The 24,525-nt window shown below is 41.5% G+C and overlaps 1 protein-coding gene across 1 annotated transcript; it reads left to right on the forward strand.

The window, feature by feature from the left end:
* Positions 1–3,192: 3,192 nt before the first annotated feature.
* ngfa (nerve growth factor a (beta polypeptide)) lies at positions 3,193–22,656 on the forward strand. Its single transcript, XM_018668216.2, has 3 exons — positions 3,193–3,447; positions 21,007–21,114; positions 21,351–22,656. Exon 3 carries the CDS (start codon positions 21,362–21,364, stop codon positions 22,250–22,252), a length of 891 nt encoding a protein of 296 aa, XP_018523732.1. The 5' UTR covers positions 3,193–3,447; positions 21,007–21,114; positions 21,351–21,361; the 3' UTR covers positions 22,253–22,656.
* Positions 22,657–24,525: the final 1,869 nt, after the last annotated feature.

Genomic DNA, 24,525 nt, shown 5'->3' on the forward strand with positions numbered 1-24,525 from the left:
ATGTATGCTTGGATGTTGATGCTGCAGGAACATTTTGCTCCAATTATCTCCTTTATGAACACCTTCTTTGAACACTATTTTTTCAGTGTGTCATGTACATGATCATTTATTGCAGAAAAAGGTACCTTGAAAAGGTAGTTTATTTGACCATGCTGGAAAGCACTGAATACTTCTTCTTTTGAATAATTTTTACCATTTTTTTAAGAGCTTATGCAATGCAATCATTATTGTTTTCAGAGGCTTTTTAGGTTGATGACTTATATGACACATTAGAACGGAAGTACACATTGGCTTCACTTCATTCCCACTGGGCTAAAGAATGGTGAACATTAAAGGATTGGTTCATTCAAATGTCTAAAAACAATAATCATTTATTTCTTTGTAACTTTATTTACTAGGGTTTTGAAAATATCTCTCCCTGAGATTTTGAATGAAATATTATTGTGGGGCTTGGAGAAAGGAAAATTTCCTTTGATAAAATCAGTCACTACACACACTATTACTACTACTACTGACAGTTTTTTGTAGAAAGTCGTTCCAGTCACCAAGTGTTCCATGAATAAATCAGAGAAACTTGAGACTGAGAGAGAGACTGGAGAGAACTGTTGCTGTTACATTTTTTACATTTAAAATTTTCAAGAGTTTGAACAAACTAAACACCGTTACGTTAAATCTCAAAATCTTGACACATGAACTATATGCATTGCATAGATACTACCAGATTCTTGAGGAAATGTGTTTGTTTTATTGTTTTTTTCATTCTGGGTGATCTAACCCTGCAAGTTTTCTTTGACTTGGTACTTCTACCTGGAAACACAGAGACATGACGCTCATGTTCAGAGAAGTGTGGCATCATTCTGAGAATGATTAAAATGAATCTGAATGTGTGATTTAAACACATGCGTGTGTCTGCTTCAGCAGGCCTGAGTGTCCCTGAACAGCATCTTTGTGCCAGGGACAAACCTGTCCAACCACTTCCCTCAGATAATATTGAGATACATATTGAGCGTGGCTGGGGATTAGCCTGATGTTAAGAGCTTTGAAGAACACAGTGGGGGTATTTGGATTTGGTTGTGGATTTTATACTGGTGCTCCGCACTGCTGCCCTATGGCTGCATATCAGAAAGGAATTAACAAAATTTTGTTTGGAGCCATGAACATAATGAAAATGATGTTGCACTGTTGCATCACATAGATGCATGAGAATCATGAACCGTGTGGTAGTGTCATAGCAAGACCTCAAGTCTTTGCAGGTATTTGTTGGAATTTATAGAGCTTTAAATTGAAGACCACACATTAGGACTGGATGTGACTCATCCCAGTTATCATAACACACACACATGCACTGTGATGATTAACAACACATTTTACCTCACTGCCTACCAAACTCTGACGCAACCACAAACAGCATTGTTTTCACATCCATGGAGATGGATGAGACACATTTTTTTTCTTAAATAAACACAAGCCCAAACTAGTTTGTTGTCAATGATATGTGTGTTATAAATAACAGAGGAGACTGAATGACCAAAACTCACCTACAATATAAAGATTCAGCAACTTTCAGTCCTTCACCCAAAACTTCAACTCAGACAAATTGAGTCTGAGTTGAAATTTGCCCAAAGTTAAGAAACCTGATCAACAATGCAGTTTTCAAATAACCTGTGTTTAGGTGTAAGCCTAAAACAAAGTCTAACTCATGTACATAGATTCTCTAAAGCACTCCCAGCATCAAAATGCCTGAAATATGAGGATAGTGGTGCACTCTTAACCTCCTCTCCACCCTCCCAGCCCAAAGTGCTCACCCCTCCTCAGCATTTCTCACCCTTAACCAACCCCGTCGGGTGCAAGGTCAGAGTTCACCATCTGGGGTTTCCCCTTTCAAACTCAGTCTCGATAACAAGGGCCAAGGCAGTTTTGACAGTGACACAAGCACACACATACACACATATCAGAAAATGTTACACACACACACACACACACACAGCCTCCAAAAGAGCAACGCCAGCATTAGGGAAATGCCCACATGGGTTTGAACTCATCACTGGGGGGTCAAAATTCTTAAGATGAGAGACACCCCTCTCAGGTTTTCACCTGTGTTATTTCTTCCAGGCCTCATTTGCCCCCAATAAAGTTTTCTCATTAACACCAAAACAGCACCAGCGTTTCAAGCAAAAAAAGTAAAGGAATTTTATTTTCCCGAGAGGAGGAGAAAAGGATGACAGTGACACACAATCCTTCCTTTCTCTCATTTTTCTCTGTCTTTTTTGTTTTTTCTTTCCTCCCTCTGTCTGTCGGAGCAGAGGGGTGGGATGTCTGTCTGCTCAGTGCCAGGGGCTCTGACAGCGATACGGCTCAGGTCAGAGAGAAAGCTGTGAAAGAGAGAAACGCATAGAACCAGAAAGAGGGCAAGAAGGCAAGACGGAGAGACAGGAAAATAAAGATGCATAAACAAGAGAGGGAGAGAAATGTCAGAAAGGGACTGTTGTGACACTGGAGCCTGGAGGCCCTGCTGAATGCAGGGTGTGGCTGATATCCACCAGGGTGAGGGGATATCATAGTTGCATGGTTTGACTCTTCTTGTTGCTCTATTTCCCATTTACTCTCCATTTGATTTTGACAAGTAGCAGCATTCCTGGTTGCAACAGACCATCACAGTTCTATTCTTGTAAAGCCCATGAATCTAATTGAACAGTGCACATTTTCTCTATGTTTGAATTACAAAAGCATGTGCACATTTCTGATATGAGCTTATAGAAAACAGCAGAGCACTACACTTCCCGAAGAGGTCTAGCTAGCCCTCACAAACGTTCTTTACACCAAGGATGTTGGTGGTTTAACCACACACATAGCTGAGGCACGTTGCACCACTAAGTCCATATCCAAGGGCATCTATGCCAAGCCAGCAATGACTCAGGTGTGGAATAACAATGGCAGTCTTGGGAAGCTCTTAAGTGACGTCAAGTCTCACGTGAAAAGAAACTGAATCATCCCTGGGTGAAAGTTTATTTCCGCTGGCTTTATAAAAAAAGGAAAGACAAACATGAATGAAACGGTGAATGGAAGGAGAGAATGAATAACAGCAGCTAGGTGTAAATTGTGAGCAGCTGTGCTTTTTTTTTTTTTTTTTTTTTTTTTTTCACGGAAGCACGTGGAAAGGGTAGGCACTAGGACCTGCAGCAAGCCAACACGGGAGGGAGGGAGCAGCTTTGGGAGCCCTCTTACTAAACTTTTAGAACAATCCATTTCCCAAAGAGTGTGGGAGGGAGGCAGACAGAAGTGGATGGCCCGAGACCTGGATTCGCAGCTTTAAAAGCAGGAGCGGGATTTGGAGTTTGGGATAAGCCTGTCCCTGGCCGCCTGGAGAGAGTGAGGTGGAATATAGCAGAGTTTATCTGGAAGTTTTCACTCACTGGGGTGGGAAGAGAAGGAGCATTTAACAGGGTGGTGAGTCCTACCTTGTTCGTTTAAAACTCTTAATTGAACATGGTGTGAGTGTGCGAGGAGTGTGTGCTCACAGGACAGAGAAACAGAAAGAGAGAAGAAGAGTTTCTCTGAGAAAATTCACCCGAAAGTTTTCTCCATACCTGTCATTAAGTGAAAGTGGAGCCTCTGAATAGAGATTGAGCTCAGCAGCAGTGTGGTGTGTGTGTATGCTTGAGGGGGTGGGGGGGGGGGGTCCAGCTGACTATAACACACATGAGGTACTGAGAAAAGTTCAGTTGATTGATGAATTTAAAGTTCTGTCAACATTGTCAGTCATTCACAGTAGTTTTCCAGGTATATGCAGATGGAGAGAGGGAATGGAAGAGGAGAGGGGAAAGAGAGAATGGAGGTGAGGATTAGAAAAAAAAGGAGTTCTCCAAACTTCAATGGGAACCAGTTCACTGTTCAGAAAGCTCCTGGGACATCAGGTTACCTTCCTTCTCTCTCTCCCTTTTTTCTATCTGTCTCTCTCTCCCTCTTTTTCTATCTGTCTTTCTCTCCGATCATGTTACACAACCCTCAAAGGACTTGTAGATTCTGATGAGCTCCAATGTCCAACATGAAGTATGTTGCCGAGGTTATCCTTGTGTCTGGGTGGGGCTGTGTGCTTGTGTGGGTGTGCAGCTGATCTTTTTTAATTCTCTAATTTGTATATTTGTGTGTAATTGTGTGTGTGTATGCAAGCGTGTGTGCTAAACACAGACCTCATGCCTGCCACTCCTACCAGGGAATTCCTGTCGGGCTTTGACAGGGGAGGAATGTCACCATGGACCAACATTTACACACACAAACAAACATTACACACTGAAGGCTTTGACAGTTTCCTGTAGGTGCAGTTATTTCATTAGACCTGTTGTGTTGTTTTAATCTAATCAAAATCTGTAGAAGATATATAAAAAAGTTGGTGTTTTTAGGTTGGGGTTTATAAAATTTCCAAATGCTGGAGGCATGTAAGCTTATATTTTCAACACATGCACATATCTGTACATCATCTGCTTCTACAGCGTTGTGCTGTATGTGTGCACATCTGTGTTCGATAAGAAAAAACTTATCAAAACTTGTGAGCGTAGGCCAGCAAGTAAAGCTCTCTCAAGAGAAAGGTGCTCCGGCCTGCACAAAAAGAAGTAAAAAAAAAAAAAAAAAATTGTTTACGAGCTTTAGTTTTGCTGCCAGTTTGTGCCGGAGGGGAGTTGACTGTGTGTTTTCATCACCTCTCTGTTGGTCCACAGAGGTAATGTACAGAGAAAGCTGCAGCAGTCTGGCTATATATCTTACGTGACATCTCAACAGATACTGTGCTTTGTCCATGTGGTTAGCACGGGATAATTCAGAGCACATTCTCCTAAAGTTCAACTGAAATTAAAATGGCAACATATTTGTTGTTGCCTTGTTTATGTTCGCTTTATAAATGAGATGGCCAGAGTCGGTTTTATGAGGAAAATCATCAAAGAGAGAAAATTACATTTTCTGTCAGTTCGATCTCATGAAGGCACCAACTGGCCTTGCACAAACAATTAAGCCATCTACATGGTTGGAGAACTTTCTAGCATATGGCCAATCAAAACATTTCATTGGCCCTCGATCGTTGGGATGATGACATTGAACCAGATAGCAGCCAGCAACACCAGAACAACACAGTAGCCATGAATGCTAAACCACACCAAATACAGTGTATCTACCAGTGGATATAGTAACCACATATATTGTCTCACACCTTTTGAACAAGCTAGGGAAGCGCACTCGCTAACATCATTTGTAGACAAGTAGACAGCTTTAAACCGTTTTTAACATATTCACACATCAAAACTGGTTATTTCCAAGGTGGATATGGGTCAGTATGGTCTATTACTGAGCCACCACCACTTCTAACATTTAACTGCTGTCCCTTGGCTTGTGATCTATATTTGTCTTTTCTGTTTATAATCTATCTTGGCTCCCCTCCTGGCTTACCTGTCTGTCAGCCATGTAGAATGATCCAGAAGCTTGCAGACTAAAGGGACATTTGTGATATAGCTTCATTTGTCTGGCTTTGCTCAGTTTTAATATCAACAATACATTCTAACTCATTTTTACATGGTTATTTGACTGATGAAAGGGATGATATCCAGAGTTTGGTTGGGGTTTGAAACTGAAATGGTCATACATACATAGTGTAGTGGCATTGCTAAAAACAGCTTAAGCCATGTAAACTAAAGAGTGTGTGTGTATAGAGGGCAGATGGACAGTGCTGTTTTCCCCTGCAGACAAAGATGTCTGTGATTATTCATGACCCTCTCAGGTTTCCCTTTGAAGCTGAATTACAGCTTTCCCTATGTTAGCACCAGTGTATTTGTGTGTGCATGTGCGTGTGTGTGAGCGAGAGAAAGAGAGAGAGGGAGAGACATAAAGAGTAATTCTTTACAATAAGATCAGAGTAGCTCAAATCTAGCTCAAATCTTGAGTTGCTACTATAGAACTAATATTAATAATATTAATTAAATATTTGCTAAGAATGCATTAGTTTATAGCGACAATGCAATAGAATGCATGTTGTTATAATTTACTCTAGCTCTTTTTACACTTACATCTCACTCATATCCATATTGTTTTGTACAACTAACACTGAATTTGTGAGCATTTTAAGGTAAAACTTGAGATTATTTTGTCCTATACTGGGGCAAAAATATTAATATTTTAGTTTTGGTAAATAACCAAACAGCAACATAAAAACAAATACAGGCAACACTGGGTCAGAACAACCCATTAGTACTGGTTAAAGTGAAATACTGTGTCAGTTGATCCTGTGGATTAAAGTAGATCATCATCCTGCTAAAGTGTCATGTAACCACTGAGGTTTAATGGGAAATGCTCCATTCATTCATGAAGCCAGATAGCACACGTTTAAAAAAAAAAAAGAAAAAGAAAAAAAAAGGTGTCATATTTACAGCACATTTACACTCACATTTTTAAAATATAATGTCAGTATTAGGCAAAACAGCTTGACTAGATGGTTGTGGTATACTAGACAGTGGTTGATAGATGTGTTCCCTCCTCAGTCCTTGGTATCTCAGGATTTCGGTAACTTAATTGTGAGGTTTTGAGAGTTCATGACATGCATTTTCACAAATGTATAGGTGAATTAATGCATTGCTAACCACAATCTTACTTGTGTCTCACAAATGATCTTTGCCATACAGTTGCAGTTTATTATCAAATATGCAATAAACACAGATTGTGCTCACTGCTTCAAGATGTATTTAGATTCAACTGGTTTTGTTTGCTGCTCTCTTGCGTTGAGATGAGACGAGAGATTATGCCGCCAGCTCAATTGGTATTGGAATTGGAATTGTACTCACTCAGATTGTGACAGGAAGAAGATCCACCCCTAAAACACATAAAGGATGGAATGATATGAGCTGTCTAGACTGTAGAGTGTTGTATAGGACACCTGGGCAGGGACAGGCTGCGACAGCACACCTGGACTGTTAATTTAACTGTGGCTCTTTAACCTGAGGGCCTAATTCCAACCATAGTAACCTGTAAAGTATAAAGAAACACTGTCTTCTGTCTTATGTTTGTATACTAAACTGATTTCCCTGTTGTGGTAGCAAAGTAATCACAGTGTTTTTTTCTTTTCTTTGTTTGTTTTAAAGGAATGAATGAATGAAACACTACATTTATTAACAGCTGAGTTGGAAGACTTGGAGGTAATTGGGGTGGATTGTGGACGTACAAAGCGTATGACAGTCACACCAGAGACCAGAGTTCACATCCAGAGTCCTGAGGCTAAGTTAAAGCAACAAAAGCACTTTGGTCGAGGTTAAAGAAAGATTATGGTTTCAGTTAATTGTAAAAAAGCACAAACCACAAGCTTTCCACAACCTTAACCGAACAAACAAACAAACAAACAAAAAAAAACAACAAACAGAAAAAATTATATATAAGTATAATCTACCAGGTTAGTTATTGGCAATGCACTGTTAAGAGATTTGAGTGCCACAGCACAACAAATGTATCTATATGAGAAAAATTTAAATGAGGATTTGCATGTTGGAACTCACTCAGGGAGAGAATTCGTCGTTTAAAATGTAAAAATAAAAATCATTGTCCAGTTTCTAAAAGCTACTTTTGTTGGTCCATCAATTACCATATCAGTGTTTAACCACAGCATAGAGCATCGGTCATTTGCAGCCTAATATAGGCTGAGAATTAATTTAGAGCAGTGATTTAGATCAGTAATGACTGGAAATATCTGACATGATTCAGTACACATCGAAGTACATTACCGATGTCTGGGATAAAGTGTCCCTCAATACCACACTGCTCCAGGCATTTGTTCCAGGCCAAATGAAAAAAACAATCTTTGTTGCTTTGGTAAAGATACAACTAGACATAGCTTGACACAAGTGCTACCAATATTATTAGAAAGTCTGGGTCTGTGCCAGCTGGCAACAAAAAAATAATTAAGGGTTTGTACACAAAGAACGATAATGTCTGATCTCCCTACGGTACAAGATTTCTTATCAGACCACAAAAGCTTGAGGCAGACTAATGAACTGGCACGATCTGCCAGTCAGATGTAGTACTTAATCGCCCCATTAGTGAAGGATGCTGTTTATGCCAACACCTGTTGTCAGCGGATGACTGTGATACCTGCAGACCTGATCGTTCTCTGATAAGTTCTTTGAAAAACAGTAGTTTGACATCATCGTCTTCACCCCATCTCTCTCCAAGAAAATTGACTTTTTGAACATGTACTTGGCATATAAAACCACTGCATTGGGTGGTCTTTTGGATATTGGAGAGAGTAACTTTGTGTCTTTGCACCCTGCTGTAAGACTGTATGTATGCCACAGTAGGATGACATGTCAGCCAAGAATTTTAAGTATATCACAATGTGAAAAGCTGTGAAAAACTGAGTTCTCTTAACAGAGCATCTTCTCAAATTTGAAAGCCAATTTTTCTTTTGTGTTATCTTCTATTATATCACAGTTTAAATGTATTTACATTTGACATAGTTGACAGTGCATGTGTTGCTAAAACAGCTTCAGTATGACTTAGATTATATACAAGTTACCTTTAGAGAATAAAACATGTAATTAAGCTAAAGAAAAACATCTCTATGTGTCTGCGGGAGAAACAAGTGAAGTTTGAACATCTAGAACAAAGCTTCTCTGTTAGGGAAAATTTGTGAGGAGATAATAATTCATGGGTAAAAATGTAAACCCAGGCCCTGCTTTGGTTTTATTTTGGGTCGCTAGAGCTGCAGTCTGGCACAGGTCAACACACAGAATGGGGTAGGAACATCTGGTGTAAAGTGAACCAGCTTAAATGTTCTGTCTGGACTCAATGGGAGAGGTAAAAGGTCAGAGTTCAGGCCCGGGGTTACGTCTGTGTTTGTGGAGGAAAACGGGGATCTGGAGGTCATTCTTGTTGACGTTTCCTTTACAAACAACTTCTCACAATGCTTGGGAGAGAATTTATTCAATAGAAATCACAGCTAACATTGTTTGACATTTCTAACTTAGTAGGTTTGGAGAGAGTAGCTGTCAGACATGAACTCTTTTGTCCCAGCACCTTCTTTCCATATGGACCTGTTTTCCGGCTCGTTTACACTGTACAGAATCAAGAATAATACACTCCTGTGTTTGGACTTTTCCATACATTGAAAACTGAATCCAGGGCTGTTAATGCAAGTAAGTCTTTGTTATTGACAGCTAAAGATCTGATTTTGGCAGGTGCTCCATCAAAGGGTTATGTTTGCCTGTGTCTGCGTGTTTCTGTTTCTATGTCTGCGCACATGTACGTGTGTGTGTGTGTGTGTGTGTGTGTGTTCACTGTATATGCTTCAAAAAAATGACAACTAAATGTGCAGACATGCCTTCTCATTCCTTATTAAATGCCTCTATGACTTTCAGCTATGGCCTGCTCTCCTCTCATGCATGTGCATGCAGCCCAAACACACAGTAGCTGATAAATCACCAAATTACCAGGCCTGTTCTTATTGCTAGCATAACAGTGTTGTGGTCTTAATCTGTTGACTTAGTGCACGTCTGGTGTTTTGAATCGTTTCACCGCAACCCCTTTTCATGTGTGTGTGTGTGTGTGTGTGTGTGTGTGTTTGTGTGTACATTTGGATTGATGTGATGACACTGTCTCACTCTCGCTTTCCTCCCCTTTTATCCCGATTGGTAGGTTGCCTATAGCGTGCCTGGACATGAAACTCTCCCATTGTTGCCATCAACAGAACAAGAATACTTGATCTTTTCAAATATTGAAATTCACACCAAAACCTCAAAAAGATGAAACTAGCATTTGCCATCAGACACATCATTATAAATATGTTTTATTTTTAGCCATGTAATAATCTGCTCTTACAAATTCTGATGTATGTAGAAACATCAAGTTTATTCAAGTGAAGAAAAGGACACAGAAAATATAGAGACATAAACCGGACCAGCACTGGAGGAATGTTGTTCGTACATGTGTAAGAGCAATACGCATGTGTGTACATGATATATGTGTTGGATACGCATCAAACACACACACACGCCTTAGCCCCAAGGATACAAGTGAAGCCACTTATTTAGCACTTATTTGGATTATGCTGATTTGGGAATACACAGTATGCAGGAGGATGAGCCACTGGCTAGTCGTAACAGATTGGTCTCCCACATAATGAGCAGAAATTAATAAGGTGTTATTCTTCTCATAGTTGTTTTAGCCAGACAGGAGGTGTGAAGGACTTTACAAGTAGTTTTCTCCACCTCTGCCTTTAAATTTTCTTTATCTGTCATCAAGTTTTGTTTTGGTTGAAATTCAAGGATTAATGGTGTGTCATGAGACATTTTGGGGAGGATGACGCTGTAGGAAGCCATTTCTCTCAGCTGGATTCCCTGCTAAGCTCGTGCATCAAGCTCCACGGTAAATATTGATTTATCTAAACCCCCGCTGCAGGTCGCGTAACACACATGAACACACATGCGAACCGTCTGGAAAGTAGCCACTTTATCTCTTTCAGCGCAGCTCCGCTCACACACTGAACATGGCATGCTGCTAACAGACAGAGGATGGGCTTGGGAGGTCCCACGCAGACAGGTGGTTGACATCAGCTAGAGGGGAGAGAGGGAGGGAGCAGAGGGAGATAGGGAGGCAGAGAGACACAGAAGCAGAGAGAGAGAGATGACAGAATGATGTGGAGACCACACAGAACAGAAAATGGCCGGGTCAAGTCTTTAGTGAGAGGGGTGAGAATGTAATCAAACAAAGGCTGGGAGTGACAACAACATACATTTTTTTACACTCTCAGAGGACTCAGTGCAGTCCTGACAAGGACATCTGTAACCATCCAGCAAAGTGGAATGTAAAAGTTTAATTTGTACGATTAAATAGAGAACACACCTGAATACTTGAAGCGGTATCAGTAAGGTTCATGCTTTTCTGTAGATCTAAAATGTTAATTACGAAGATGAAAGATGGGAAAAGTGAATCCTATATGCTTTCTTTTTTTTGTCTATGATGTATGAAAAATGAAGTCTACAGCCATGCTAGCAGTTTTTTGAGGGTGTACTTGGAACAGCAGTCCTTGGTGCTAAGAGCTAACGCCAGCATGCTAATGGCCTCATCATGCTAATGGTCTCATCATGACAATACTGACATGCTGATATTAACCTGGTGTAATGTTCATGCACCTAGAAAGTTGCCCATCATGGCCCATCATTTTAAGGTATTTGATCTTAAACCAAAGAACTGGACAAAAATAAAACAAATTTTAAAATTGTCCAAGTGAAAAGTCTGGGGATCACCAGAGTCATCAAGGTTCATCATCTGGGAAACATGACTGTCTGCTAGCCATGGATCAGCACATAACGACATATATCTCAACATCAGCATTTTGTAGATGTTTAGATACTTCACATGATAACAGACTGGCTAGTAGGGCTAGAGGAACAGGGGATCACCAAAGTCCATTCAATTCATCCCGTGAGGACAATGAATGTCTGCAGAAAATTTCATGACAATCTGTCCAGTAGCTGCTGAGATATTTCAGCCTGGATCTACTGTACTCGCCATCCACCCATTCATGTTGCTGTATTAGGATTTGGGGTTACTGTAAAGAAGCTGTCAGTTAAGGATGTGGCTGCCCATGTGGCAGCAGGATGTCGTCATTCGAGTGAGGTCTTCACGTATTTTGCTTCAGTATCATGGAACGAGATACTCAATCTGTACACGCATCAAAGGTGCAGAGCTGGTTGGTTGACCTTTCGCCCCAAACCACTGGGCCAAAAGATAATCGAATTATGTTCAACAAATCAAACCCATGTTACACAAAGTGCACGAAGTTCAAAGTAGAAGGCACAGCTCAATGCAAGCTTACACCTTAGAGCACTTTTACTGTATTGTAACAGCTAAATACTGTCTAGACCTTTATGTATATTTAGCTAATTCTCATAACATGCCTCAACAGGGGAATTTTTTATGTTAACTGTGCGGTACATTTAATTACAGAACCCAAGTAGGAGCATTTAAAGAATACCATACATACATACCCAATTGTCTGATGCAACATATACCCAGTTTACGTATGTGGGCCCACACCCATGCTCATGGCAGCGCAGCACAAGTGGGGCGTAATGGAAAACTTGGGTGACTGAGTGAGCGCATACGCCTCTGAATGCAGATTTACCTGGGTGATTCATTCACGAGCGCTCCACTGCTGCTTTGCTTACAACAGCACACAGTAAAAGTTTCACATGCAAATCCGCTGTATATGCTCGATTTCGTCAAGGGTACAAGCTGTTAAAGATGCATTCAAAGCGCAGATAACAGGTTGACAGAAGATGAGTCAAATCAAATTCAGGCTGATGAGTGCAATGACTCACGCTCACATTAGTCAGTGATCTTTATCAGAAAACGCGGCTGAGATTTATGTCACCAAATCGGTGTTAGCAATATCGGTCGCATACATGCTGATATAGTTACACTATCCAGAAGGATTAGTATCAACATGAGTGAGCCTCTGCTTGGACAGCATAGATGATTTTCAAGTTCTACTCCGGTGGATGCCCTGAGAGTAAATAAGCAATATGAGCTGCAACAGCTCTGAGACAATTGATTGTCTGTCTGCTGGAGCAAACATCAGTGAGATGTTTTTTTCTGTTAAAGCCACAGGGAGGAAAGACTCCTTTTGTCCCTGACTGATCAACTCTTTGCAACTCCCTTTAGTCCTCCCCTCTTCCCTGTCCTTGAACCCTCCTTTGTCTCTATTTCTGACCCCCTGCATTCTTGTCCTTCCTTGCTCTGCCTCTTTCTATCACACGCGCCTTTATTTATCAAATTCCCAGGACATCTTATTGCCCATCTGTGTCCCACCCTCCATTGCTTGTTGCCTCTCCCCATCCCTTGATATGGCCGATTCCTTCCTCTCCATCCCTCTGTCTTCATCTCTCTCCATGTCCAGACAGGCATTCCTGCCTCTGGCCCTCCTCCTCTCACTGCTCCGCTTTGGGATCTTAGATTCTCACCAGGAAGGGGGGAGTTATTACCACAGCCATGCCAAAAGATTAACCACTTGTCATGAGAAGATTGTTGAATGTCAAGGTCATAAAAACTAGGGGTCTGGAAAACATGTTAATCATTGTGTTCATCCTGCCTCCAAGGCCTGGAGGACTGGCCTCCCACATCTGCTGGTCCAGCGCAGGGAGAGAGTGGGTTGACCGGGGATGGGCCCGACTGGGGAGGGAGCCAGAAGGGGAGAAGGCCTTTCACTAACACAGCTATGGTGCTCTGGCTGCGGTTTTGCCTCATTGCCAAAGGAACCTCCTGCCTGGAGTTATGCTGGGGTCCAAGACAGCAGCCCCAAGTTCATTACAGGAACAAACAACACTGCACCACTGAAATTCATTGTCTGTGAGGACATTTTATGCAATGAAAGTAGAATTAAAGCATGACAGTTGTTTATTGGACTGCTGAAGCAAGCTGCACCACCTTTGTGGGCAAAGCCAATTGTTGTTGACCACTGTTTGAACTGACAGACAGAAAACTAATTACTCTGAATCACTTGTGTTTCTGAATGTCCCCAACGGTTCAAAAAGAAATTGGCTTCATGTCAAGACCACACAGAAAATATATTTGTTTGGCGTCATATCAGCACGCTGATGCAGCCACCAGGTTTGTAACAAAAACACTGTTGAAACATAGCCACGTATACCACAAGCAACACACACCCTTGTTTTTCCCCTGCGATGTGAATACACCTCTAGTTTCATTAATGCACAGTAGTTCTCAGTTTGTAATGTAAATCCAAACTTCAGCATCTGCATTGCTAGGGGTATGGGTTCACTTATGTTACCATAATGCCTTTTTAATAATAATAATAATAATAAATTACAATGACTTTCTAAATGCAGCTATAACATATAACACACCTGTTCATGAACAAGAAGAAACACTTACATATTTCAACAAAGTAAGCAGTTTTTTTTCCTGGGAAAGTGCTTGAAACCACATTCATTTAAAAAAAAGGACAGAAGATATTCCTTGGTGTACAAAGAGTTGCATTGTTTCAGTTTACAGTTTCTATTTGCTACTCATTCCTTTCATCCAAATATAATTACAGCTGAACTGACTGTCAGCTAGAACGCTGTTTATTTTGGATTCCTTTCACAAACACCACAAGGATTCAATCTTTGTATTATGACGAATCGCTGCTCGATTTGCTGTAGGACAATGTGTGACAGCAGAGAAAAGGCTGAGGTTACACTGTAGTCGTGCCTCTGCTTTGTCTCATGGTTGCCCTCACAAATATAAAATGACTCCAGAGCAAATGTTGTGCCAAGAACTGACTTGAAACGTTTTACCGCATGTAGTGGCATGCATCACTGAAGATGTGTGAAACCTCAGCTGAAAAGCAGATAGAAAAAAGATTTTCTTCAGGCCAGAGAGATACAGTGTACGCCAAACTTAAGGCCTGTGGTTCCTGGAACTGTGTTTCAGTATCTTGGATGGGAATGTAGGAGTCTTGTCAGTGCTGAAACTTGCTACATCAAAGAGAAAAGAAGACATTAAAAGTCTATAGTGACCTATTGTCTGACAGGTAGGTAGGAAAGATTGAATTAGTAGGTGTTCTGTCAGCTAAACTGCACTGGCACATGTTTCCCCCCTTGACTCAATACTTGACATCTGACAATACTTTGACATCTATTTTTCTTGGACCATTTGTATTGGTGAAAGAATGAAAGTGGAGCCATATGCAGACACAAGACCAACTGTTTTAATTATCCCTGTTCCAAGACAAATTCCTTCCACTGGGGATGCTAATTGAAATCCTATTGCCTGAGTGTTTGGCATGTCTTTAAAGAAATCCCTTTACAGCTTCTGAAGCAGTAGCCAATTATTTGTAGCCTGCAACACAAAAAAAAAGCAAACACATATGCACAGTCTTGGTTTGAGACAGCCAAGTTGGCAAAGAGATGGTAGGGATCCGATGTCCAGTGAGAGGGTCCATGGATTTGATCAATAAACAGTTGTGTAATTTCTCCCAAACATGGGGAAATGATAAAGAGGATCCAAAAGAGCAGCGCTCTCTGCACCTGCACACATGAAATCTATCATTGCTGTTAAAGGCGCATAAACAGCCATGTATCCAGGAAGTTACCTCTGGCTTTTAACCGTGAGAGAACAGACCCCCTCTACCCTCCCGGAACATTGAGTCAGACTCCAGGAGCAGAAAGGGAGAACCTGGATAAATTCGAGACAGACTGATGGACAGACAGAGAAACAGACACAGAGAAAGGCACGAAACAGCTGGAGAAAAACACCCTGGCTCATCTCCAGAGTCCCTTCCTTTTACCTTCCAGTCCTTGCCTCTTTGCTTCCCTGATATTCTCAAGATACCCTGAACAGACACACAAGCTTTTATTTCACCACAGCTGATGAAGAGACGGTCATACATACGTTAAATCCCACAGGCGCCGACCATACCTATAATGCACACTCGCTAATCAGAACAAGAAAATGAGCTGTAAGTACAAGCTCACTGCGCGGCACTGTGTTCATTTATCATTTTATTACAGGTAAATTTGTTTGAAATAGTTGCTCGTAAAACCTGAGAGTCTGATATGTTTCAGAGATCTTGTTGGCAGCGCGTTACTGACCTGGGAGAGATTCAGTGTTTGTGTGTGAGGTACCTGCCTCTGTGCAGCTGCCAGTATTAGAAGTTGAATTAAAGGTCAGTCTTTTGAAAGCTCCTTGTTTTGAAAGGTGTACATTAGAAAGTTGGAAATACATTTACAGTATCTGAGTGTTACACAGGCCAAGCATATTTTATTGCTGCACCCAGTAAACCCTTCTTGCTAATACAAGCCGATGTCAAGAACTGCACATGTTTTTCTTTTCTCCATTTTGTAGCAGTTGGTCAGTTCCAACTATTACATTTTGTACAATAATGTTCTTTTGTACTGCATATCTTGCATCATTTGTCACCGCACCAAGGAGCCAAGTGCTTTTGCAGGTTGTGTGTGCCTGTCAGCTTGACAATGCCTGTCTCTCTCTTCCTGTGTCCTGAGGCCCGAGCAGCGGAGTTTACTGTTTGAAGTATCCCTGATGTACAACAGGTGCCTCGGTTCTCACACCAAATGTCTTTTAAACATGAAGACAAGGGGAAAGGACAGGGCGGGAGCTGATCTCTTTCATCTCTGCTACTCACATTACAACTGTCAAATGTCGTACAGTCTGATTGTGTTCTTTTTTTTTTTTTCTTGGAATTAAAACTATGAGAGACAAAGGTGCTGAACAGTTCCACAAACAGGCTCCATGAGCTGTACCATGCAAAAAGAGAGAGACTCGATGACGTGAGTTCAAGTTGAGGAATTAGGGATTATGAGTGGCTTACTTGGTACTAAATCAAAATATTCTCACAATTTGTCTACAGTACATTGGCAGAAGAAGCCACAGCAATTGCAAGTGCAATTTTATTGAGTTGTACTGAAATGACTGAAAAACCATATGTTGCTGTGCATCATGAGCAATGAATTTCAAACATATATATACAATGTAATAACCATAAACAAACAATTAAAAATAACTAACTGATAGATACACAATGCACAACCATGCTGTGTCAAGTCAAATTAAACAGAGTTTCAGTATTCAAATTTTTTATTTTTTTAAATTTTCTAGCCTTTGAAAAACCTGTATTTCTCAAGGTTATTTTATAGCATGACTGTTATCTGACTGTCTGACCTGTGCTGTGTATCCCATATATGAGACCATTAAAACATTTCCAAGAATAGCTAGCTCACTGACAGCCTCTCAAGAGCGCTTGGAGAGTGTAACTTAATTGTGCTTTTAACAGACACTGCATGACATCATTTCGCGTGACAAAAACTCAATTCGTGGCAGTGGTCTTGGACGTCATATCAGATTCACTTGGCAAGCTTGTCTAAACTGCGACAAGTCTGATTGTCTTTCCAGGGATGACAAGCTTTGATTAAAATAGTCAATGAAACAGTGACTAGATGAGAAATGGAGATGTTGTAATTATGAGCATGGCTCTGTGAAGTGAAAAGGCATCATAAGAAAAGACATCTGATGCACATGTGAGTTCTGTTGCAACCCTGATTCATTTCAAATTAAACCCTCCCTAAAAGTAAGACTTATTTGGTTCACAAAATCTAATCCTTGTACCTCCTTGCATTTTTCAAATGTTGATTAATGAGCATTAGATACTATTTCTTTAGAGGAAACAATATATCTTAAAACATTTGGATGTGTGTAAAAGTGAAAGAGAGCAAGTTGACCTGGCGGTCATCCCTCTTGATAATTATTTCCAGTGGATGACAGCAGGAGGAACTGCACTACACTAAGCTGATGAGAGACACAGAAAAACAGTTTACCTTTCTCTGTTTTTCCCTGCATCATCCCCTCTCCATCTCCTTTCTCTTTTCCCCTCTCTATCTCTGCGGCTGTCAGTCTCTCTTTCTCACCCCCTCATAATCTGACGCTGTTGTCGTCACTCCGAGAGAGAGGTGTGTGTTTGTTTGAGACAGCTGCTGACATGCCGCTCCTGCATGTCTTTTAACAAGGACTTGTAACTAATGACTAATGCATCGCACAGATAGGAAGAACCCCCCCCCTGCTAACTGTAAACTAACCTTGGATTGATGGCAGGCAATGCTCTCCTAAACTGCTCATGATTTGGCACACCTGCCTTGTTGTCACTGCGTCACAGTCAACACACTGCGCTGTACTGTAACCCCATGTAGTAATTTGGTTACCAGAGTCTGAGCTGTGGCACATCTTGTGCACTGGCAGACTGAGTGAAAATGTGTTACTGGCTTAAAAAAAAAAAACACATAGTCGGTACCAGTAAATGTGTGGCTGGGCTCCACCACCTCAGGGCTAAGTAATTACTCTCTGTCTAAAGTGTTTTCCTCTCACGCTGCCTAATGATCGGTTTTCCAGGTCACAACCTAGCAGCTGCATGACGCATGTCTTCACTCCACATACTCTCATCAGCTTTGGCTGTCTTAACCAGGTAGTGCCGCGTGGTGCCTTGAACACCCGCGCTATGGTAGCATTTGAAAGGGATCGATGACTCAGTAGATGTGGTCCAGATTTACAGTTGGGGAGTCAGCCTATTGTGAGACAGGGAACCTCCTTAAAGTAGGAGATGTTACAGTGAGCCACATGAGGCTGTTTCACAGAGTCCATTCTCATAAACATCAACATTAGTGCAAACTATACAAAGCACGAATCATAAAAGGATATCGCACAACTTCTTTGTTTATAGCAGTTTGTATTAATACAGGATGTTGAGTGTCTGGAAATATGAAACACACACTGTCTGTCATTTCTGTGGTATTTACTTAAATGGATTTGGAATACCTTTGTCATTATTTGGCAGGCACATGTGAGCAGGGCTGTCTCCTACTGCCTCTCTTGCTCTTTGGGGCATCTTCCATGTGTGTTTGTGTTCTCTGATTTTTCTGCGTGGATACTAAAGAGGAAAGCAGCTCACTGTCCTGTGCATGTCAAAGTGCAGGGAGCCTCACACACCACCACTATGAGACTTCCTCTTTTATCAGAACCATATGGATCGCCCTTCCTTCTCAGTTTGATATAGGATGTACGTTAGCATGTGAAATCCATTGGACCATTTCAGATAGCATTTTATTCCAGGTCCAGTCAACACCCTGCAAATGTGGTTGAAATATCTAACTTTCCAGCAGAGCTAGTACACAATCTCTAAAGCAGAATGTGGTTTTGTTTCCGCAAAACCATAAAACAAACAAACAGCTTTGGGAGCGCATCCAACCCCTGTTCAACCGCAGGAAGATCTTATGAGCTTGTGTACATATGGCGGTTACGTGTGCTTGGTATTCCACGTACAGTATTTGTGTGAGAAGGTCAGACGGATTCTGATCCAGTGCTGAAGTAATCCTTTAAGTCAGAGGTGCTCTCTAAACCGCTCTGACCCCTGTGCTCCTGCGCTGCAGTGTTTACGCTGGCTCCGCTGGCATTAAACACAAGCCACATATTTTTAACATTAGGATCCTCCCAGCTCACCCTGGGCCATGTAAATAGTGAGCAGCCCGTCAGCCTGGATCAATCAGCTCACTGCCTGTTTGGACTAGCTCCATATGTGTATGTGAGTGTGTGGGTGTATGATTGTATTTATTGAAGCCAAAAGATATGGCTGGTAGGTCAGATCAGAAGTCTCAAATGATAGCTTGCTCCATCGCCAGAGATCACTTGACTGTTTTGAAAACGCAGAACAAACTGACCCTGTGGGAGAGGCTGAAGAAGTTTACACATCTGTTATTTAAGTAAAATAAACAATACTGCAATGTAAATGTATTTCATTGCATGTTAAATATTCCTATCTGCAATAGGTTGAAAGTACCCCTAATGTACTCTAATAATATACTCTAGTAAAGAGCAAATTCCTCGAAATTGTGCTAAATACAGTACATGAGTACATGCACACATTTCTATACTTTCTTTCTACCCCTGTCTAGTAGACAAATGAGTATAGAAAACATGAATAATAAGAATAATAATATTATTTTAAAAAACCTCAAGGAATTCTTAGCTTGTGGGAAAATACCTGAAAAATGATTTAAGATGCAACATCTCTTTCATCCAGCTGAGTTGCTTTTTCTAACGGGAACAGGGCCAGTGACATTTTGATATGTCTCAGCTGCTTGATGTTGTCTTTGAATTCTGGTCTGAGCAGGCAACACTGACCTCTTCTGGTTATTATGTGCTACAAAAGGAGGATTACAAAGCAAACTATTGGACTTGGGTGCAACAAAAGACTGAATGCAAACGAGATAAATACAATTTTTGGAAAGATAAAATGGAAAGATTGACCGATAATTACTATTTGCTTTTTTTGTCTTGCTGCACCTCACACAACAAAGTAGTAAAGTGAAACATGTTGAGGCCAACATTTACAACAACACTTTGTGGTATTCCAACATCATCCCAGCGAGACAGATTTTACAGAACACTGAAGATCAGTCAAAAATACTGACACGCCAGTTTCAGCTCACCTTAGTGACCTTCTGAGTGTTTGTGTGGGAGGGTGTGTGTGTGTGTGTGTGTGTGTGCTCGTACACATCACGGCATCTACGCATGCAAACTATTTATAAAAACAACCTTGCATTCATTCTCACATGTGCGTGTATGACATGTGGGTCTAGTTAAGACACTGTTTGCATGTGTGACAGAATCTGTGTGCACTCGCACAATGATGCATGCTGGGGTGCTATATCTGCAGTATACATGTAACCTCTAATGAGGTGTGAAATGCCGCACATTCCAATGTACGGCGAGCATAAGCTCTAAGAGTTAAACATGATGAGTGTGTGTGTGTACTTTGCATGAGATAAGGTCAGTTAATGGTAAATTGTGTATGTCTGTGAGAGCAGTGGTGGTCAGGAGAAGAGGGATGAGTGCTCTACACTGCTTAACATGTTTACCATGCTTCTTGATTGACCTCTCTGTAGACATTTACTTATATTTGTTAGTTTACCAGTGATGTTGAAAATGTATGTTAGTCTAAAAGATGAAAAGTGGATGCACAGAATACCAGTCAAAATGATATAGAAAATAAGTTCCATTTCTGTTTTCTGTTGTTCTTGCTAATGCTGTTGTCCTTTTTTAAAAAAAAAAAAACATGGAGTCGGCCATTCACAAACAAAACATTTAAGTGAGCCACAATTGGAAATTATTGGAAAAATAAAATTACATGAAATTGTCTAGTTATGATTCATTGTTGTCCTTTGAGTTTATATATCTTTTATCAAAAGATATCTTGCGGTATAAAGTTTAGTGTAAAACACTGTCTTGAGAAATTGAGAATTTTCAAAAGTTGTTTGAATAGTCATAATGAATGATAAAGGCGGACATTTTTATTACATGATTGGTTATTTGAAACAGTAAATTGATTTGGTGAAATCTGTGAAATATATGAAAACCTGAATTGTGAATCCACATGTTTAAGATGTGTGTTTCTTGTGTATGTGTGTGTTACAGATCTGTGGTTCAGGGGGTCCAGATGGCAGGCATGAGGGGCCTGGCCTGCACTGGCGTCTGGCTCTAGAGTCCACAGGGGCTCCCACTTCAACTGGACACATTCCACAGGTACGCATAAATGCTCACCACAGCAACACACAAAACCTCACACAAAAGACTTTTCTTTGGGGATTCTGCTGAGAGAGCTAAGCAGCCGTTAATAAACACATGCATGAATATCAATCATAGTTATATCAACAATACCTAACACTACATTGGACGAGGCTGGGATGATAAAGGGAATTTGCCACATTATTTGCACAGCATCATCTGAACTTTTTTGTGTGTGTGTGTGTTTGACTCAGGACGTGTGCCCATGAGGTCGTCACCACTGGTCCTGCTCCTCCTGATCGGCGTCCAGGCTGTACTGAACATGGGAGGTGGATTGGCCCGGAGTGCCGGGGCAGCCAACCACAAAGCAGGACAGCAGACGGCAGCCAATCACAGAGCAGGACAACAGCAGACAGCAGTGGGGGACCACCTTTCTCAACACCATTCTTCACAGGAGCATCACAGGACCAGCCACCACAGGACCAAGAGGCCCCATCGGGCGGCATCACGCAGCCAGGACAGGAACCCTGTCGGCATGCACTCGAAGGCAGATTCCCCTCCTGACCCCTCCATCCCAGTGGTGGACCCCAAGCTCTTCTCCAAGAGACGTTACCGCTCCTCGCCCCGAGTTGTCTTCAGCGAGGTGCCCCCATCACACGATGCCCTGGAAGGTGAGGGCTATGACATTGAAGGGGTGAGGGGGGTGAGGGTAAAGCGCAGAGCAGGATCGCACACCATGCACCGAGGAGAGTACTCAGTATGTGACAGCATAAATACCTGGGTGGGGAACCTGACACGAGCCACAGACATAGCTGGGAATGAGGTGACAGTGCTGCCTAATGTCACAATCAACAACGTGGTGAAGAAACAGTTCTTCTATGAGACCACCTGCCGATACCCCACGCACAGAGGCTCCGGGAACGCAAACGGGGGAAGGCCGGGGGGGCGGAGTGGCAAACAGGGCAACAAATCGGGCAACTCGGGCTGCCTCGGCATCGATAGTCGCCACTGGAACTCCTACTGCACCAACACACACATATTCGTAAGCGCCCTGACCATCTTCAAGGAACGGACAGCCTGGCGTTTCATCCGTATCAACGCTGCATGTGTGTGTGTTCTCAGTCGGAAGTCTTGGGCAGGACGACTGGGGCACTGACTGAGGAGGACGACCTCCTGACCAACTATGAACCAAGCACACACATTTCTCCTAAACAGCCACTGCAGCTTTATTGCCAATACTGTAATCCTCTTCCCCACCTCCAAACATACACACACCAACAACACACACACTGACCACTGCATTCAGTCCAACCACACACACAGACACACACACAAACATCTTCATCTATCCAACCTCTTGGCCCCTGACCCTACCTCAGTCCGAGAAGTCCTGGTTGTTTTAAGTTATGAGGACTGCATGTCATATTTATGGTTTATACAGTCAAATATGAAAATATATACGGTATGTGTATATATACAAAATGAATTCAAGCTTTTAATGTTGTTGTTATTGTTGTCGTGTTGTTTATGCTGTTATTTATTAAACACCTCAGTACTTGCCTGGTTGGTTTGTTGTGTCAGTGTAAGATAGTGTTAACGTTCACATTGTGGCTTTAAAGCTGCTCTCATCAGTATTTTTGTATTGATAATGAATGAAATGACTATCTGAAAAATGAAACTGGTTGGTCCTAATGACAAACCCACAGAGAATTATCACCAAATTCAGCACTTCCCCACAACTCTAGCTCATTTTTGAGTATCTTTCAGTTCATTGTTTTGGCTTTACAGCCTGTAGCTTTAATGTTTTGGTTCAGTATTACTCTCATGAGCACTATTTGGCACTAGCAAAGGATCCCAAGATGGATCCAAGGGGTATTGAAATGATTATTGAGGTAGGAAATAATGAAAAGCACAAGACTCCGTATTTTATATATTACACAAAATCATGTTTTCTTCCCAATTGTTCTGTAATCTTTGCTTTCTCCTGTGAACATGCACCAACATGTGCCATAAAGCAAGAGGTTGAAATTGCAAGTTTACACAGCAAATCCACTCTTAACACAAGAATCTCAAGGTGCAAAAAATTCTGATACAGCTTAACAATTACAAGACCGGACGTTGTTTCAACCTCAGTTTCCTTAAATCATTACTATCACTTAGGATTCTAAATTTCAGACAACTCATGTCTCAGTCAGCACTGCAGCATTACTCCAGGAGACAACAGCCAATGGCAAAGCAGAGTTAACTTTGAAGGAACGCAGCACAGAGACACTGAGCATCGCTTTCATACTTGTATACCCATAGTCCAAACTCTTCCCGGGGTGAAGGAATGTTGTTCACGCCTTGCAGGCCTGAGAGTCCAGCTAAGTGTGTTATACACAGCAGAGGAAGATGGATTGGCTGTGGTGTCCCCTGCAGAATTCCTGTCACCTTAGAAAACTGGTGTAATCAGAGCTGTGGAAAACGCATGCGGGCCAGTGTGAGGAAAGAATGGGGAATGTAGGTCATGCATAGGTCTTAGATTTAAATAAAAACAAACAAAACAAACATTATGTCTTTTAGTAAGTTGCTGGGACATTGATAAGCCACTACAGAGCATCGGCACCAATGAGAAGACACAGAAAATTAGCTGTGGCTCTCTCTCAGCCTCCTTTTTGTGATAATTTGGTTAAACCTTATTTTGGAATATGCGCCATATAAATTTTGATACAGGCCTCTCTATAAGAGAGGTTTTTGTAAGGTTTTTGTAAGAATATGCTGCCCCCTTGTGGTCAAGTAAAAAACTAGAAAACCAAATGAACGTTAGAACGTTCCCTTTTCCTTGCTCTTTTTCTTCTCACTCAAAGCTGAATTCTGCACCTCTCCTCACCTCATCACCCTCTCCAACTCTCTGGCTGTGCTCTCACCTTCAACTGCGCTGCTGCTTTGCAGATCATGCCCAATGCTTTTTCAGCTCTGGTTGTGTTGCCAGGAAACCTCATTAAAGCGAGGCTGCCTGATCAAAGGTTTTCAAGACATGATCTCAGATAACCTCTCACTTTGGCAGGAGACGCATAGAGTAGGTGCGGTTTGTTAACCACTTCCTATTTTCTCATTTTTCCACAGCAGCTGTTAAGTTATATAAGGGAGGTAACCTGCATGTAAAGAGAGGAAGATGAAGTTGAGTTCTGAACTTATACCATCTTCAGAAAAGAGATGAAGGATGGCTTGTGTATTATTTTAACCTTATTCGTCCCATATCTTATACTTTTCAAATTGATTTTCAGATCAAGTATAAAAACACCTGAGTATATTTAAGAGAATATTGTGAATAAATAACAGTCCCTTCCATCAACAGCTGCTGTCAAAGAGTATTCAAACTATTCACTGACATCTCTGTGACAATTTGCAAAACCGTGTATTTGTACTGTGCGTTTCCCAGTCTGTGGC

Source organism: Lates calcarifer, linkage group LG6 (assembly GCF_001640805.2).
Source record: "Lates calcarifer isolate ASB-BC8 linkage group LG6, TLL_Latcal_v3, whole genome shotgun sequence".
NCBI classification, from domain to species: Eukaryota; Metazoa; Chordata; class Actinopteri; family Centropomidae; genus Lates; species Lates calcarifer.

Bases quoted from the DNA above. Each gene is read 5' to 3' on its own strand.
- ngfa (XM_018668216.2), top strand. From the start codon at position 21,362: ATGAGGTCGTCACCACTGGTCCTGCTCCTCCTGATCGGCGTCCAGGCT.